Source organism: Anser anser (genome assembly GCF_964211835.1).
Source record: "Anser anser genome assembly, chromosome: 4".
Lineage (NCBI taxonomy): Eukaryota > Metazoa > Chordata > Aves > Anseriformes > Anatidae > Anser > Anser anser.
Genome location: NC_139724.1, coordinates 55,318,622 through 55,336,506, shown reverse-complemented (window position 1 = coordinate 55,336,506; position 17,885 = coordinate 55,318,622). Strand labels below are relative to the sequence as shown.

Genomic DNA, 17,885 nt, shown 5'->3' with positions numbered 1-17,885 from the left:
AAACAGGGGTCTAGCTAATATCTGTCTATGTATGAAGAGCTTCTCGTGGCAGTTGACAAAAACTGATACAGAACCATGCTAGGGAAGAGAATGGTAGGCTTTCAAGAAAAAGCTATTTATTTTTTGTACTACAGAGCAAACAAGCCTGGCTAGTTTCCCAGATTTACAAAATAGTTTTGTTGGACTGGAGAGAACTTTACAACAGATTCCACTGAGCTATTTCTCTGCCATTAGAATATTTGTTTTCAGAAAGAGCACCATTTTAAATCCTAAGGGAGGTTATACAATAGAAAACTGCCATAGATGGACTTTTTTTTTAAGCTCTACTCTATTCTAGAGAGCAGCCTATTTTTAGATTAGAGTAGTAATAGGTCAAACTTAGAGAACAAGTTTTATGTAGTTAGAGAACAGCTTTCTTTTATTTAGGAGAGAAAGGAAATTAGAAAACTGATGTATATAACATTTCTAGATTATTCTGGGGAAAAAAATCATCTTTTCAAGTGCACAAGTGCATTGGAATGAACTATATTTTCATATATGCCTCTTTCTTGCTATTTTTCTTGTTAAAAGACAGACGTTATCTTCCCATTAGTCAAAGGACATGTTACTAAGCCTGATCACACTCCCATTGGAGGTATTGGAAAGAAAAAGGTTACAGAAGTAACAAAACAACCCAGATGGACACGAAGATACCGGTGCAGTTAGTGATGAAATATCCTGCTTTTTACCTTCTTACCCACTGAGTAGAAAAAAAAGTTCACTCAATTTTCCCACCACAGCTTTTTAAGTATTTGGAAACATAGCACACCTCTAAGCCTCTTTCTCAGTAGGAATGATGGAAAAAAATAACAGGGGGGTTGTATTTTAATGCTGTGGCATGGTGTCCAGACAAATACAATCAGTTTAACAATCATTTATCTCTGTACTGCCAGTAAAGGTTGGGAGGAAGTAAGCCATATAGCAAACCAGCTCTCAGATTTGTCTTCCATGCTAAATTAGCAGAGTTACAGAATGCTTTTTTAATGAATACCAAGGAACACTATGGAAAGCCCTCATCTCACACCTTGGCCTTTCACAATTCTACCTTAACATGCTCAAGTGGTTTGGTTTTTTGTTTGTTTGTTTTTTTAAACACACTCAATTTTCATTTGTGCGCTTCCTTCTTATATCTGAGGTTATCGAGAGTCTGAAACTGGGCTGACATACCACTTTAGGCTCTTTCATAGAAAGAGTTTGTCACTGTACACTTGTTCTTTTTCTTCAAATCTAGTGCCTTTATTTTGTTATGTCAGAAGTCCTTCCTTTCCCAAGTGTCAATCTCTCACGTCGCATTTGTGTGAAGTTGCCTTTTCCCTTTAACTGGTCATCAATTAGAAGGAAACCGTATTATTTTTACATATCTCTACCCCCTGTACATTGTCAACTGTCCAAAAACAAAAATAGTAGTCACAGGTGAATTCCAAAAACATGCCAGACATTTTCAACATGCTTAATGAGATACCTCAAGCAATTCATTGAATTTTAACAACTCAAGAAAACCCCATCCTCCTGGTTTGGTAACCTACCAGATCCCTGCAAAATGAGCATTTCCATGTGTCTCCATTCTTATTAGCCAAAACTCCACTGACATATCAGGGAGGCATCTAGTAAGCAGTCAGCTGATACACACAGCACAGGGCAGCAAGCATAAGGAAGCAGCACTACAGTTACTCCAGTGAAGCAGCTGTCAGCAGCATTTGTTTCTTTCAGGACAGCAGCACATTGTCACTAAGATCTGAACTATCCATTTACTGTGGATAATTAATATGCATATGTTTTATTTCTTGGAGCAGGGATGCCACCTCCACAAAGCAGCTTTTAATTTCCACATCTATCCTAATTTCAAAGTCTAAATAAGCAATTAGACAAGAATTTGGTACCTATTTTAGGCTTCACCAATTTACTGTTAACTGATCAAACATAACTTTTTCAGGCATTTATAGAAACTTTCAAAATTGCCCGATGAGTTTTCACATGGCTCAGATACACTTTCAACCTTATTTTTCCTCACTGACTACCCTAGTTATTTCACAACATAGCACTTTCAGTGTTAGTCCCCAACATTTGGTACCTGCTGCTTACTCTGAGCTTCTCCTCTCTTGCGTCCCCTGTTTCGCAGGCGTGGCAGGTGCTTCTCTTGCTTCCTGCTTCGCAGGCGTGGCAGGCATATCACCATTGACGCTCTCCACTCCAGTAACAGACATCAAGCTTTTCCGTTCTTTGGAATTGGATTTGTGCTCCACTTTTGTGACTCTAAATCTGAGGTGTCCAAAAGAGAGACTCAGTTGCATTTCCCTGGGTATTATCTAGGTCATTCTCAGTATCCAAGATATGGATATGCACATGTTTTTAGATAGGGGCATCTGAAGACCTAGACATTAGAGCACATGCCCATGCATACCCAGCTCCACTTCAGAGCAATCTTCCTTTCTATTCCCTGTGCATACTTTTAAGACACACTGCTGCTGAACAGCACTCTCAGGGACCTGCTTTTTAAAACAATCCACAGATTCTATACTACTAAGAACAGTAATTTTCTAAGACAACTACAATATAAGATGGGAATTAAAACTAACTGGAAGCAGAATTACGTCATTTTATATCATAGTTAATCAAGAAACATCAAATTAAGAAGAAGAATTTACTCTAAAAAACAGAATCACTGATTCTATAGAGTTAAATCAATGGACAGCTGATCCAACACGGACCACTGTAGCATCCCTAAGGAAAGTATGCAATAAAGTGGCATCAATCTTACCTTCCCACAGAAAGTACTGTAACCTCTCCAAGACGACTTCTTCTGTGTTCTTTGGATTTGTGAGCTGGCTTTATGTGGTGCCATCGTTTGTGGCTACAGCGAGTACAAACATCCTTTTCTACTACTCCTCCAACAGTATGGAAGTGATGGCCTTTGCAGCTGTGTTTAAATGGAGCAGCACCAGGTGACAAAGGAGACCCTGGACTCGTTGGACTCCCAGGAGTGGCAGGAGATGAAGGGCTATATGAAAAAGTATAAAGGAAAGGCAGAGTTTACTATTAAAGCCTGTTTCAAAAAAAAGAAAAAAAAAAGAATGAAGTGTAACCTTCAGTTGTATCTAACAGCCTTTTTTTTGAGGGACAGTTTATTTGTGAGGATATGGGGTTTAAGGTTCCCTCCAGTATATTTTTGCAGTTAAAAATCACTTCCATCAATTAATTCTTCAGGAGTCATGTGGTTAATATAACTACTAGAAAGTAAAAGGAAGTGAAAAAGATCAGGCTAAAATAGAGAAAAATAGGTTAATTGGACATATACAGAGGAAAGCATCTGATCAGCTGATTAAATTTACACTTGAAGAATTAATAAAGGTGTTTCACAGTTGTTATGGCATCTTTAAGAACTCACAGGAAAAGGACATAGTCCTACAATACTGCAAAGAGGCAAAACTAAATATCTATCAGAGAAAAGGAATTAACATGTCACTCAGTCTAAGCTTCAGAAAAAAGCATATATATATATATATATATATGCTTTTTTAAGCATATATAAAGGACCTGTAAATCAAAAAAGAAAAGGCATTACAACAACCAAAAATGCATCTATAGAGAATAACCAATGGAATTAATCTGATTTTCTCCTAAAACAGAAAAGCAGACAACACAGACAAAGTAAAAATGTACTTTTGGACTTAAGCATCAGTTTTGACACTGCCTTACAACATGTTCTCACAAAGCAAGCTAGAACTCAGTGTGTTACAGGTGAAATTACTATAGCTTAAGGTAGCACACCCTGTTTAAAAAAGACATCAGAAAGTTACATATCAGTAGATTACTGTGAAACTGGAAAGACATACTAAACGTAGTTATTCTGGTCCTGATGATAGTCAGAGTTTTAAATAGTTCCTTGGATAATGGAATAGAAGAATAGCTAAGAATCTGTGAACTTTGGGTCACCTATAGTATCTGTAAAGAACGAGACCAGAAATGAGGATGATCAGAGGAAAGTGTGAGAAAGACACTCACACATACAGAAGTATTATCAAAAATACTAGGTGTGTTGCAACATAAATTTCAGTCCCTTAGCAGAAAAACAAACAAAAAAAAATTCAAAAGCCTTTATTAAAAAGCAGCTAGCCAGGTGAACATTCTTCAGACAAAGAAAGTAAAAATCACGAGCTGAACTTGAATCATTAGCATGTTGTTGCTTTAAAAGGACAAATTTCACCATGGAAATAAGAACACAACCTGTCAACCTAATAAAGTTACAATTCTAAGCTTTGATCGTGGAACACTGCATCCAGTTTTAGGAATGTTACTTCAAGAAAATAAGAGAGTCCAAGGAGAACAAAAAGTACAAAGACATAAAACCTGCCATGGTAAACATCCATTACCTGGATGTTTATTTTCAAAATAAGAATATCAACAGGAGACATTTAATGGTCTTAAAATAAATAAAAGAATTTTATACGAGAAATAGAATCTGTTTAACATGTCTGAAGCAAAGACAAGAAGTAATGGCTCTAAATGGCAGATGTGCAGATTTAGCTTTGTTATTATTATTCCTACTATTAGGAAGTGTTTCACAGTGGACTGAACATACAAAAAATGTAATGGATTTGCACTCAAGTTACTAAAGCTTTAGAAGTGTCTGACAAATTATGCAAGAGAAAACCATCATATCTTTCAGTGGCCTCATAAGACCCTTTTCCCTTCCCCTTTTTATATTTTCATTCACCACTCAAACAGTCAAACTCTCCAAGTAACATTACACAGACCTACACAAAATGTCCGAGCTGAAATTGAACCAAACGTTTCTGCTGGACCATATAAAATTTCAAAATAATCCCCACATTTAAGAACTCATTCTGTTAAATTCAAATTAATTCTTCAATAATCAAGCCCCTCATGTTAAAATAGGAGATAAATGGTTGCACATTCAACTCGGTTTTGCTAAAAGAATGCTCCCACTTAATTTTATTAGTGACAGCACTACTTGAATCTCCGTCTTCTCTGCCTTGAATAGGATTACATATAAAGAGTAGAGTAATACAGACTCAGTTTAAAAATACTTAAAAGTACTTATACCTGTATGTAAACAGAATGATATGTCTGCAACTCAAGGGCTAAACTACTATCTCTATGTAAATTTTTTAATAGATGTGCGGTGGAAAAAAATAAGAGGTAGGCCAGCCAACGTGTATTACCACAATTATAATGCAAAAGATTAAAACAGAAGGAGACATTGAAACAAGTGTCTACTTCAGGCATCCATACAAACGAAGCAAGCACTGCTTCTGCTCTTTCAAATCAGCAGCAAGTTTGGACTACACCGACTCATAATTAACCGCACCCTAAAGTAAACAATTATTTGCAGCCTCTGTAAATCTTTAGCCCAAGAAGCAATAAAATGCTTTTTACAGACCTAGAACATACAACCAGAATAGCCAGTTACTATAGCAGGGCTTACATTAAAATGTAGTGACTCAAAGATATGACAAGGAAATCAAGCTGTTATCCTCTTAGCTGACAACTACAGTAAGTGATATAGTCTTAGGAAAGTGCATAGGAAATAAAACCCTTTGAAAGGGTACATTTTTAGTTGCCTCAGGAAACACACATTAAAATGTTGAGCAATTACCTTTCAGGTTCAAGGACACTGCTATCTGCTACCATGGCCTTTAAAACATCAGCATTTGCTGTAATGAGAAGAAACAGAATTCTTCAAAACCGTACAGCTCCACTTTTAGAAAAGCAAATAGTAAAATTAAAGGTGCTCAAAGAACTTTTATCTAGAAGGAAGATAGCCGCACTACGTATATCTCCAGAAAGGCAAGAGAGAATTCTAGGGAATTTTCTTAACAGAAGCTACTCAAATTACAGCTCATATTGTACTCAAAGATCTGCTCCAATACAAGTCATGTAACAACCATCTGCACAAAACTACCAAAGCAAGATCCCCCAAAATCTTAAAACATCCATTTGATCACAGGTGCATCATCACCTCTTATGTATAAAGCAACTTAAGGTAAAAAGCATCAGTTCAAATGAGCCCTACAAAGATACGAAATAATCACTAGCCATGAACTACATATTGCTCATGTGTTCTAAGGAAAAAAATAAGCGGACCTAATCCCAACCTTGATGAAAAATACACAGTCTCAAAGCCCTAAGAGTTATTAAAGGGGGAAAAATAAGATTACACATTTTCCAGAACACTAGGCTTCATTCACAGGTAACTCAAAGTAAACTCAATGCTTAGAAGACCTTTGATTTACACAAATGTAAAATTAAAAGACTAAAGGTTTTTATAGTGTAAAATTATGGTCTCCTACATGTTTTTTTGACTAGTAAATATGTTCTGAACTAACCAAGCATTCCTCAGGCTGCTTGTGTGGTTTTACTTTTCCCAGTCATACCGTTTTTATCACGTATTTTGTGCATACAACACATGAAGATATCAGGTCTGAAATTCAAAGTCAGAGCTAGTCTACTCTACTCTTTCAGTTACATACAAATCTTTCATCAGAGAACAGCTCCAGGAACCATTTTGAGACAAAATGCTTGATCTGGTCAAAACATTAGAATCTGACATACTTTAAATATTAAGAAAACAAGCTTGAGCTTGTACTTCAAAAATAAGCAAAAAGCTTAAAAAAATAAACACCTAATAGAGGATTAAGAAAACATTTGAACCAAACTTACTATACAAAATTATTTTCAGGTAAGCAAAAAACTTCCTTTTTGTTTGAAATGATCACCTCCTGAAGGCACTCTCAAAGAGTTAAGCATTTACATAAAGGTTATTAAATGAAAACATATGTGCATATCAAACTTCTGAATATTTTCAAAAGCTTTTATCAGACACCACCACAAAGGCTCCTAAGTTCAATATCACCGTACGATACCTTCATTTTTCATAATGTAGTTAATAATTTGTCCCACAGTGTCACTATTCTCATGTGCCGTTTCATTCATTTCTGTAAAAGGAAATAAGTATGTTGTCAATAGCTTGGCCTTTCAAAAGAAAAAAAATTAGTTATTTAAAAAAAATCACTAAAATACCTCACCTTCAAAAAAAACAAAAACCACAAAAGATGTTACATTAAAGATACTTTTATAAAAAATGCTTTAACATTCATTTAAGACTTGAAAAAGCTCAATATTTTCATAAACACACATCAAAATTCTTTTTATAGCTACTTAGGAGACACAAACAACCCCAAACATAGGGAAGAAAACAAACAAACAAAATCATTAAACTGTCTCAAGTCACTATTTTAAATTAAGTATTATTGGCTTCTAGTATAAGAAGGATCCATTTAAGCTTTTCTCCACAACCACAAGGACATGAAATGATTTTTTTTTTTTAATTTGTAAATATATAAAAGATTCGCATAAGACTACAGGAGGAAGGGATTTAGGAGAGAAGCATCATGACTATACTTAATACTTTTGGGGTTGACTGCTGTCAATAACAATACTGGAAGCTTCCCCAGAATACCCTCAGAACACTGAAAGACTGGGGAGAAAAAAAAAGGCACAGCTCTGCCCTTCCCTAACAGACATAATGTCTATAGGCATATCTACCTTGAAAAACATCACAGGATGGAGGCAAGTTTGATAGGTGAGGCCTTGAATTTGTCTCTAAGAAGGAAATTCGGGGCTTCCCTGTCTCTTTACCCACCGTTCAGCTTCTTCATCCTGATGGCTACAACTTTATAATGCAACTTACACAGCTACTTCCTCCAGCTAAGACCTAGAAGCTGTCCCCTCTCACTGCCACTCACCGCGGTGTCACCTCTCCCTCGAGCTACGGGATGAAGCATGCCCACTGGCTGAGTGCATGCCCCAGGCAGTGAGTGCTGAAGAACACAGCAGTACATCATCACTGCAACACCCGGCTCTACCACGGGCTCTACCTTACTGCTGAGGCACTGTAATTGGCACGTCTTATGGACCTCCTGACAGGCTGTCAATTAACTGGGAGAAAGGACAAGTGATTCAGCCCGTCTTTTTACCAAGCCAAATGCTGTACATAACACACTCTCCTTGCTCTTTTTTTTCCCCCTGAGAGAAGATGGGAATAAAGAGCCATAAAACAAGAGCACAAAAGAAGTATCTCTAAGAAAAAATGTAAGCAGCACACCGTGTAAAAGAAGGGTGCAGACAGTCAGCCCAAAGGCGCAGATTTATCATGAGATGGAAGATGAGAATGACAACACAAGAATAAGATTGCTAAACATAAACCTAAGATTTTAGGCTTTTAACAGCAGCTTTTTGTGGCTCCTCAGTGTTCAATACTTTGTTACCACCAGCAAGTGGAATGCACAAAAGCAAACTGGGGACTCCAGTTGCAGTGTATGGTTACAAACAAATACATTGGATACTTCAAACCTTCTGTAAACTCATAATCCATTCTAAAGAACTTGTGTGGGAAGCTAGAGAAAGCTTAGTTTTGACCAGCAGAAATCAAAAAGTAATAGACATATTAAATAACCATATTATAATAGATATTATAAACAGTAATAAAAATACTTCTCTTAATATTTGTGATGTCTAATCCAGACAGAGAAATGACAGAAGCCTCACAATGGGTTATTCCATGTTAGCTGCAACATACAGGAACAATAAAAAGATGTGTATTAGACACACGGGTTACCTATTTTCTCCTCAGGCTTTTCCTCTTCTATTTGTTCAGCCTCTGTTGTACAACGATACCCTTTTTTCTTAAGGACGTGACAGATGAGGATCCCCAAGAGACCCATGATGAAGAAAACAGGAACCAATGCAAAGGCAATATACTCCAGGTGGTCAGGCGTGCTGTTGTTGCCAGTTGTCACAGTAGTCGTCTGTAAACCGCGGCTTTCCAAGACCTGCACAAACTCTCCGTTGCCTGCGTAATGGAATAAACGCAGTTTTTACAATAGACCACAAATGCCTTTGCAGCCATTAGAAAATTGTGAGTATGGCCAAATCCCAAGAGCATTAATGGGATGTACCTCCTGCGATGACTTGGAAGGGCAAGGTGTACTCTACTGGTTTAGAGCTCACCCCTGTAACAGTCAGTATTTAAACTGTAGCATGGTCAAACACTAACTCAATAACAAAAAATAGGCATTTTAATATTAAACTATGAAGTTAATGGGTATATATTCCATGTTAAAGATTGGCCTTTTGAATTACAAGGTCATAGGGAATTTAGATTGGAAGCAACCTCTGAAGCTCCTTAGTCCAAACCCTGCTAAAAGCAGCTCTGAGTAGATCAGGGTGCTCAGGTACCTATGTAGTCTGAAGGACGGAGATTCTGTATTTCTGTGCAAACTGTTCCAATATTTGACCACCTTTAGGGCAAATACACAGATTTAAAATCTCAGCACCTTCTCATACATCAGATATTAAAGCATACATCTGATTGCAACTAAATTCGACTGCTCAGCTAAATCCAAAAAATGTATGTTCACATATTCAAAATTCCTTCTGAGACCCTAGAGTATATAGGCACATACACCTCATTTATAAAGATTTGTATATTACTCAATATGCAATAATATTCTTGCATTTCTACTTTCTATTCTCCTCGACTTTAGCTGAAAAACATTTTTAGAATAACAACAAAAGAGACCAATAAAAAAACTAACATTGTATTTCAGCCTATTTTCTACCTACTTATTTTAAAACAGATGAGGTAATTCATAATTTTTCTATTAAATCAGTTGAAGGAATGAAGACTCACCAGAAAACCATTTACATGATATTGACGCTTCCACAAGAGAAATATGCAAAACCATCTGCATCCTCATTAAAAAAAAAAAGAGAATATCCAGAAAATTGCAGAAAGAGCATTATTCCATAATCACGTCTACTGTGCCAGCTATATAACTACGTTGTATTCGAAAAATAGCAGTAAGGTGACAGACAGCTGAGAAAAGATACACAAAACTGCAGTTAGATATTTATCTTAAATTTTCTTTATACCAAAACACTATCCATTTACTTTTAAAGGATTTCTGAATTTTTCAGAACTCTTTGAATATCAGTTCAGTAATAACTAATACACAAGACTTGCTCAAAGTGAAAAATACTGGCACTTTTTTGAAATAATTGATCAAAACCTCTCTTAGCTTTAAAAAACGCATTAAGCATTCCTCTGAACCAATTTGCTACACAATAGTAGGAACGCAGAAAACAGAAGGAAATCCAAACAAACATCTGAATAGATCTGGAGGCTGAATGAACTCTACATGCTAAAATAAAATTTCAGGATGTTTGCTTTGGACAAAGCCAAATGGCCTAGCTTGCTTACAAAACCAAAACTTTTTTTTTTTTTTTGAGAGAAGCCAGCTACCCTACAGATAACTAACTATACACAGAACTTACTAGGTAGCTACCCTTTAGTAGCTCTAACTTATGCCAAGATAGGACAACTGATCAGCAAATACACAATGTAACACAGAAATTGCAATTCTTTTACACTCACTACATGGAAACAAAAGAAAAAAAAATAACTGAAAAAGTTGCTTTCACGGTTTTTCTAAGAATTTTAATTCACATTTTAATATATTAAAATGAAATTTGTTTGTTTTTCTTGAGGGGAGAAGGGAAAGACCTTAAAGCAACAGGCTGCAGCAGCTAGAAATTTCTCCAGTTCACAGAATTTACTTCCTAGGCAGGCAAAGAGCCATCATATCATCTTTATTTTGATGACTACAATGGTTCAGAACCTAAGAAATCCAACTGAAATAGTATATATCACAAGCTCAAAAAGGTATTAATAAATTAGCATTCATTCAACTGTAAGGCAAACAGGCGCTTTGATTTTGGTGCATGTTATCCATTTTAAGAATGAATGGGAAAGATGCAGCGCGTGATTGCAAGGACATCAGCAGTCACTAACAAAACCAACAGCTGGAAGGACAAATGAGAAGTACCACAAAATGAATTTGACTCAATTATTTTTTTAATGTTTTCCACCTCTTTGTGGCAAAAGCAGCATGCATTACCCTAACAAATTATATCTCCTGACGTTCCTCCCTAACCACAGTAGGTAATTCCCACTTCAAACCGGAGAGCGAGTGCTTCCAGCTCTCCAAGCTGTGGTTCATTACAGCTCCTCCAGATGCAAAACTGCTTTGTGAGGTCCCCTTGGTCCTACCCCACTGGATTTGCTCCTGACAGACCATAACCCTGAAAACAGTTTTAAAGTGGACCACCAAGATGATCCAGGTTTAGGAAAAAATGCCTTAAGCAGGATTTGCTTTTTAAAGCAGTCGCTTGAGTGAATCAGTATACTTGTGGTTTGGCAAACTGCTCTATCAAGGCCATCAAGAGACCGAGCAAGCTGAGGTGGAGGAACAAGCATCCGTGGGCAAGGAAAGATGAGTATCTGTAGAACAAGCCTTCCTGAAGTAATTGGAGTAACATGGAGCCATGGTCTTGCAGGACGTCTACAAAAATAAAGGGCCGGGGGGTGGAATAAACTACATGTAACGAATAGTGTTCTGCATAATTGTTTTTAGATCATCAACTTGACAGGCACCGAAGACATGCATACGATTCAGAATGCAAAGCTAACCAACAAAGCTGGACATGAGCAACAGAAAAGAAAAATTATGCAAAAGAAACAAGAAAATGGATCCCAACTGCTACTGAATGCTCACAGCGAACAAGAACCTCTGCATGAACTCAAGCCAACCTCAAGTTCACAAGAAACTAATGACAGAGCCACCATCACGTTTTCAGGACAGGTCTTTTATAAGCTAGAGCTGATCCCCACCCTTCAAAAAAAAAAAAAAAAGCAAGCCACCAGGCACTCCTCAGGTTAACGCTCCCAGCCCTTTTTATGAAGGCTGAACCTTCATACTGGTTCTAACATTACTACCCACACCCAAAGACCGTGATCTCCCTCTCCACCTCAGCAGTGGCTCAAGAATATTTTACAAAACCTTTAGGAAACAGAACATATGGGGAAAAAAGTTGGCACATTAAGGAAAAAACACCTCATCTTCCATTAAATTACACCTTTTACCTGGCCTAGCCAGGCCTATTAACATTCTCGTTAAACACTTCACGTTAGCAAAACCATGCCTGACCACAACAAAACCTCTGTGCCCACAGTATCTTGATGGCTGTAAGAAGAATGAGGCTGGACTGGACTACGTACGCAAAGGTACTCTGTAATAAGCCTTCTTCCCCCTTCAAGTTTCCGAGGTTCACAGCACACAGAGACCGCAGCACCTCGGCAGGGCCACCCCACCCGGTGCTGCTGTCCCCAGCAGGATTAACTGTTCCAGCACGCCGCCTGCCACCCGGGGCCAGAGAGCCGGCAAGGGCAGCGGCTCCCACACGGACGGGTTTCCCTCTCACCACAAACAGAGGGGCAGAACAAGTCCTTCCTCGGCACCTACTGCCACAATACCAGATCTTGCTTGTGCCAGGTTACAGAATTACGCTTTCCTCGGCTGCTGCAGCATGAAAAGATTTCATATTTAGCACAATCGCTCTCAACTCCCTGAGATAAGCTCCAGTTCCGCAAAAAGCTTTGCCTTCAGCATTAATCTAAACAGACAGTTCTCAGACTTCTCATAAAGCACAAGTGCAATCTCTAGAAAGATTTAATATTCCTTAAACAACAGCTCAGACTGTTGAAAAGGTTTTTTTGTTTGTTTTTTTTTTGTAGCAAAGAACATAACAATTTAGTTATAAGTAATATATGCATCATTAAAATAATGCATTGTCTTTATTTTTCTGAATCTCCCATACTGAACTTAAGTATAAGCCACATCCTAACGGATTACTTTAAGCACATTCCACTTATTGCATTGTTTAATTTACAGCAATAAACCCATAAACAATGATGTAACCTCTCTGCTCTGCTGATAAATCTGACTGTTACATCAGATTTTGCCTATTATGCCCATGCCATATTGAAATATTACAGCATACCTTTTAAAGAGCTTTGTTTATACTTTATGAATTGGATTGTTCTAGCAATCAATCTGCTAAATATAAGTACATACACAGGTACTACCATATCCATGCAGTTCAAGGAGTTGCATGACCATATTTCCTGCTTTCAGGCATGAAAATGAAATACAGGTTTCAATCTCACGATATACAGAAACAAACTATTGTTGGCCTTAATGTCAATTGAATTGTTGGAGAAATTAGGTATGCTTGACGTACAACCTGTTGAAGTGCAGTACAAGGCAAATGAAATGTTCAGGAAAGACACTGCTTAAACATCTCAGCTTCGCGTAGCTGGAAGACACACCTCACTAGCAGCATTACTTTAAGCAGTTCTCTCCCTGCTTCTTTTTGTGCCAGTTCACTCATCTGTGGAAAAGGGGGAATCAGCCAGGGTTCAAATAGTTTAAATAAAAAAATAGTTTGCTCGGGCGTTTTCTGTTTTTCTTTCTTTAACGTCTGAACCACTTTCTCATTCAACTCACCATGTGATCCTAGAAACATTTACCAGGCACAATGAAAGCACTGCACAGCCCGGCAATGCCACCAGAAATGGGCAGGCAAACCTGACAGGCTCACGCTGCAAGGGAAAGGCAGCTGGGCATCACACCCCGTGTTTCTTTTTCTCCTGGCTCTAGTGGAAGTATACTTACATAGGATTAAGCTACGACACCTCCCATCGCCATGCTGGACACCTATAAAGGTAGACGGATTTACACCTTGATATAAAGCACTCATTTTAAGCATGATTCCATGTAAAACTTTTGTTATTTCAATTACATACTTTTAAGCTCAGACAAAAGTCAAAAATTTTATTAGTTCAATTTCCTGAATACATGCTAAATATCTCACTCTTAAGATCTTCAGAAAACATTTAAAAATTCCCTAAGGTAATGACGTTTTAGGGAACTTAACGACCTGACCAGCTTATGTCCCTTAGCAGTTCAGAAGTGGTGGATATTTTCTTAAAAGAAACAAGCTCTAAATCAGCTCTTTACTTTTGTTCAGTACATTCAACTTATTTAGGTAAGTAAAATAAAATGCAGTAGAGGTTTCAGTTGTCACAGTAATTTCACTTTTCAGAATCATAATTCAAACACTGAGCAGTGACTTTCCACAGACCGCTGATGGTAAATATGCATTGATTTAATACAGGCTGCTAGTTATTTTAATTACAGTAAACCTAGCCAGAACGGTTTACCCCAACTTCAAATTAAATACACTTTTTAAGAGTTACCTAATTTAAATAGGATTTTCCTATTCTGAGTCAAATTTCCTTTGCATAACCAAGCAGATGAAACAACAAGAAGTTTTGGTCACAAGTCAAAACATACATAAAGACATTTAGGGACTGTTGGGGCTTCTCTGCCTTACTAGTACCATTGTAGCTATAGAGAACAGGGTAGACTATAGAAAAGGCTGCAAGGAACAGGTTAAAAAAGGCTTTTTTTCCAAAAGGAAAAACTGTAAGGGAAGACAACCTGTTGCCTACCATTTGCTTCACCTATTGTTCACGGAAATTGTACATTAGGGAATATCCACGAACTGAACGACAAATGCTATCATCTAGGAGGAACATTCAGCAAGTTTGTGAATTCCGCTTAGCTTTTAGCTTCCTTGTAGTAGTAACCAGAAGCTACAAAGAGAAGCGAAATAAGCAGGAAGTCTGATGAGAAAAGGAAGCCACATGATGACAGAACATAATGACAACTCCTAACGGTACTGCCAATTGCCTTAGAGGTTAAGCAAGGTTGTTCAAGGTCTGCTGTCAGGAACTTACGAACAGACTTCAAAACCTTCCTTAAGTTCGTCACAAGAAGTACCTCGAACAAAAGAGCAGACGGATCAACCACGCTGCTTTACAGAACCACGGGACAGTGAGGCCAGCAGGGCCCTCTGGAGGCCCCTGCTCCAGCAGGGACACCCACAGCAGGGTGCCCAGCACCACGTCCAGGCGGCTGCTGAAGACCTCCAAGACCCCACAGCCTCTCTGGGCAGCCTGTGCCAGGGCTCCTCACCCAAAGCTAGCTCCACTTCCTGAACCTGAACAGTCAGATGCATGCAGACGGTCTCAGGGATGACCTGTCTTTACGAAACACCTAGCAGCACCTTCACTACCCAACATCACATGCAAAACCGTAGAACTGAGTCTTTCACAGTACCTCATGTTGGATCCTGCTAGAGCCCTTCAGTTAGAGGCTGAGTTTTTGGCTCACTACAGTTATCACAAGATTTGTAATGACCTCAGCAAAGGCAAATTTTGCAGTGGGTCTTTGAAGGAAAGCCTGCTCCTCTGAACTTTGAGAGTTAAGTCTCTGCCAGGATCAACTCTTTCCCAGTCCCTATTTATTTCTCAATTACATGCCATACCAACACTGTTTCGACAAGCTGTCTACAAAAACTTTTAGACGGGCTTCCCTGAAAGCTGGGGGGAGAGCTGAGAGAGGAGATACCTCCTAAGCAAGGGCAGGTCCCATTAACAGCAAAGCATAGCCAAAAGCATCAGTGTACAATGCGTGTAACCCTCAGCTATTTTAAACCATCGCAATTTCTACACTCCCAGACAGAGCTTGTTATGAGCTCAGAAGAAAGGACAAACTTAATCTTGTCAGTTGCCCAGTCTGTCCAAATAACCACACCATGAGGATATCTGGCATTATTAAGAATTCAAAACCAAAACCAATGAAGACAAAAATATCTAGAGCAGTTCAGCCCTGATGAAAAAAAAAAGAAAAAATACGCTATGAACAGCAGGAAGAGAGGCTCAGTCCATTCCTTCTATGTGATACAAGATGCAGCTGGTAATACCGAGCAAACACTGAGACAAAACCCTTATGCTCTGCTACTTGCCAGCGTTAAAACTGCAGTGCTTATGGGGTAATGGCTTGGGTCACCATGTGAGCAGCCGAGAGTTCATACTGCAAAAACATGCAGAACTGATGCTTTGCATTTGCATTTCTGCGGGAACACTTTTCCTCAGATCTCAGCTTTCAAATACAGCATGCACTCCATGCAATTAACAAAGTGCACTTAACCAATGCGGCTGTCAAAAAAACCCTCCTGGACATATCAGATATTTGAAGCTGTTCCACACTATTGGTAAATTTAGAAGTGCAAGCAGCATGAAATCAATGCTACCAAACGCAGCAAATCAGTGCTTTTGTGCAAACAAACATTCACACTAGTTGAGATCTGTCACAAATCAATTTTAACCAAAACCAGTATAACTTCTGTGTGAAGATACAGCGGAAAGCATTTTACAAACCTCAGAGGAAGGAGCAAAAAAAAAAAAAAAAGACCCATTCTTTCACAGCTTTTGCATTTCCTGTTACACTTTGCAACTTTCAGCTTTCAGAAGTACAGCCCTATTCATCTGATTTACGAGTCTAAATTACAGGTATAGTCACTAAATCCTACCAACACACGTGGCATACTAACGGCTCCTCAGTATAAGTGCCTTCAAGCTCAGTGAAACAAACTTGTTTATAACTTTTCAAAAGAGTCAGCACAAGCCCACATATATCCATCCTTTCGTCATACCAACTACCAGTCAACATAGACCTAAAATTCAGGCTGGCTGGCCTCTTTCAGTGAAACTGCCTAGTTGGACTGAGAGATGGGGGGGGAGTCTGATACCATCTGATACCTTCAGCATCTTCCTGCAGGTCCTGGTTGTGCCTACTGGTACTACTTTCTGCTCTCCTGAAGAGAAAGGGTGGACTGGATGACGAGCCTCCCGACCCTCTTTCTTTCAGAAAAAGGCATAGCAGGTGGTAGGCATCTCAGCCCTCCCTGACCAAGCCGGCCTGCGCCAACCAGTAATGCCCCATTTACAAAGGTAAGTATAAAAGCTCTCGAAACACGCAGCGCCCAATTTCACGCTAATAATCACGCTCACCTTAACTGCTCCCACTGTGTTTGCTCTCGACCAGCCCGGTGCACTCCCATCGGTGCCCTACCACCCGAGCGGAATAAAGGCACTCACGAAGTCGTGTCGCCTCAAAACGAGCATCAGCCCGGGCAGCGTGAGGAGCGCAGACCCGCGCAGGAAGGAGCACGCTGCAGTACGCTTGCTGTGCGCTTTGCACTCCAGACAGGACAGACAAGCTCAGTTTCTCTCTGAGATTATCAGTACCACAACATTTGGAGTTAGACATAAACAAAGAAAACGTCACTTAAAAACTGACTTCCTGCGGAGCTTGCCTGCACCCGAGCAGCTTCCAGAGTTCCTCAGGGCCCCAAGAAACCGAGCTCCCAAGCCCCAGACACGACGCCAGGTTTAACTGCACAGCAGCCAGCCGAGCAGGAGCAGTTAGTTCTTCGACCCGCTCCTACTCAGCGAACCAACTCCGGGACAGTCACCGGACCCGGATTTTGTACAGTTAGTTACTTTTTTTGCCCATTTCCCCACCCGGCTCCCGGCCACACCAGCAGCAGGGACGCGACGAGCCGCTCTGCCCCGGAGCTCCGCGCACCGAGCCCGGCAGCGGCAGGGCAGGGCAGGGCCCCCCCCGCTCCCCCCGGCAAGGGGCACCCCGGCTCCCTCCGGCTGGGCCAAGCAGGGCCCGGGCGGGCTCCGAACAGCCGGTGCCCGGCAGGGAGAGCGCCGGGCTCCCCGGGGAGCAGCGGCGGGGCCGACCGAGGGTGATGGGGGGGGTCCCGGCTCCCATTTTCTCCCCCCGCCGCCCCCGCCGCGACCCACCGAGAGCGGAGCGGTGCCCCCCGAGCCATGCGGCGGTCGGGCCCGGCGAGGGGGCAGCCGGCGGGGTCCCGCTGGTCGCTGCCGGAGCCATCCCGTCGCCTCGCCCCCGCTGACTCCGCGCTGGCAGCGCCGCCGGGCCCGGCCCGGCTCAGCCCGGCCCAGCCCAGCCCGGCCCAGCCCGGCCCACCGGCGGCGGGGCGCG

The 17,885-nt window shown here is 40.2% G+C and overlaps 1 protein-coding gene across 2 annotated transcripts in view; it reads right to left on the bottom strand.

Moving 5' to 3' along the window:
- The window catches only part of RELL1 (RELT like 1), a 21,407-nt gene extending 3,522 nt beyond the window's left edge, over nt 1-17,885 (bottom strand). The window contains exons 1-6 of one of the 2 annotated variants that reach the window (XM_083835706.1): nt 17,684-17,885; nt 8,678-8,911; nt 6,924-6,995; nt 5,657-5,714; nt 2,798-3,037; nt 2,122-2,298 (exon numbers count right to left, since the gene is read on the bottom strand). In XM_083835706.1, coding sequence (XP_083691832.1) covers nt 2,122-2,298; nt 2,798-3,037; nt 5,657-5,714; nt 6,924-6,995; nt 8,678-8,911; nt 17,684-17,774 — 872 coding nt within the window. In that variant the 5' untranslated portion in view covers nt 17,775-17,885. Of the gene's footprint in view, nt 1-2,110; nt 2,299-2,797; nt 3,038-5,656; nt 5,715-6,923; nt 6,996-8,677; nt 8,912-17,683 lie in introns of both variants that reach the window. The other variant, XM_083835707.1, reaches the window with a different exon arrangement.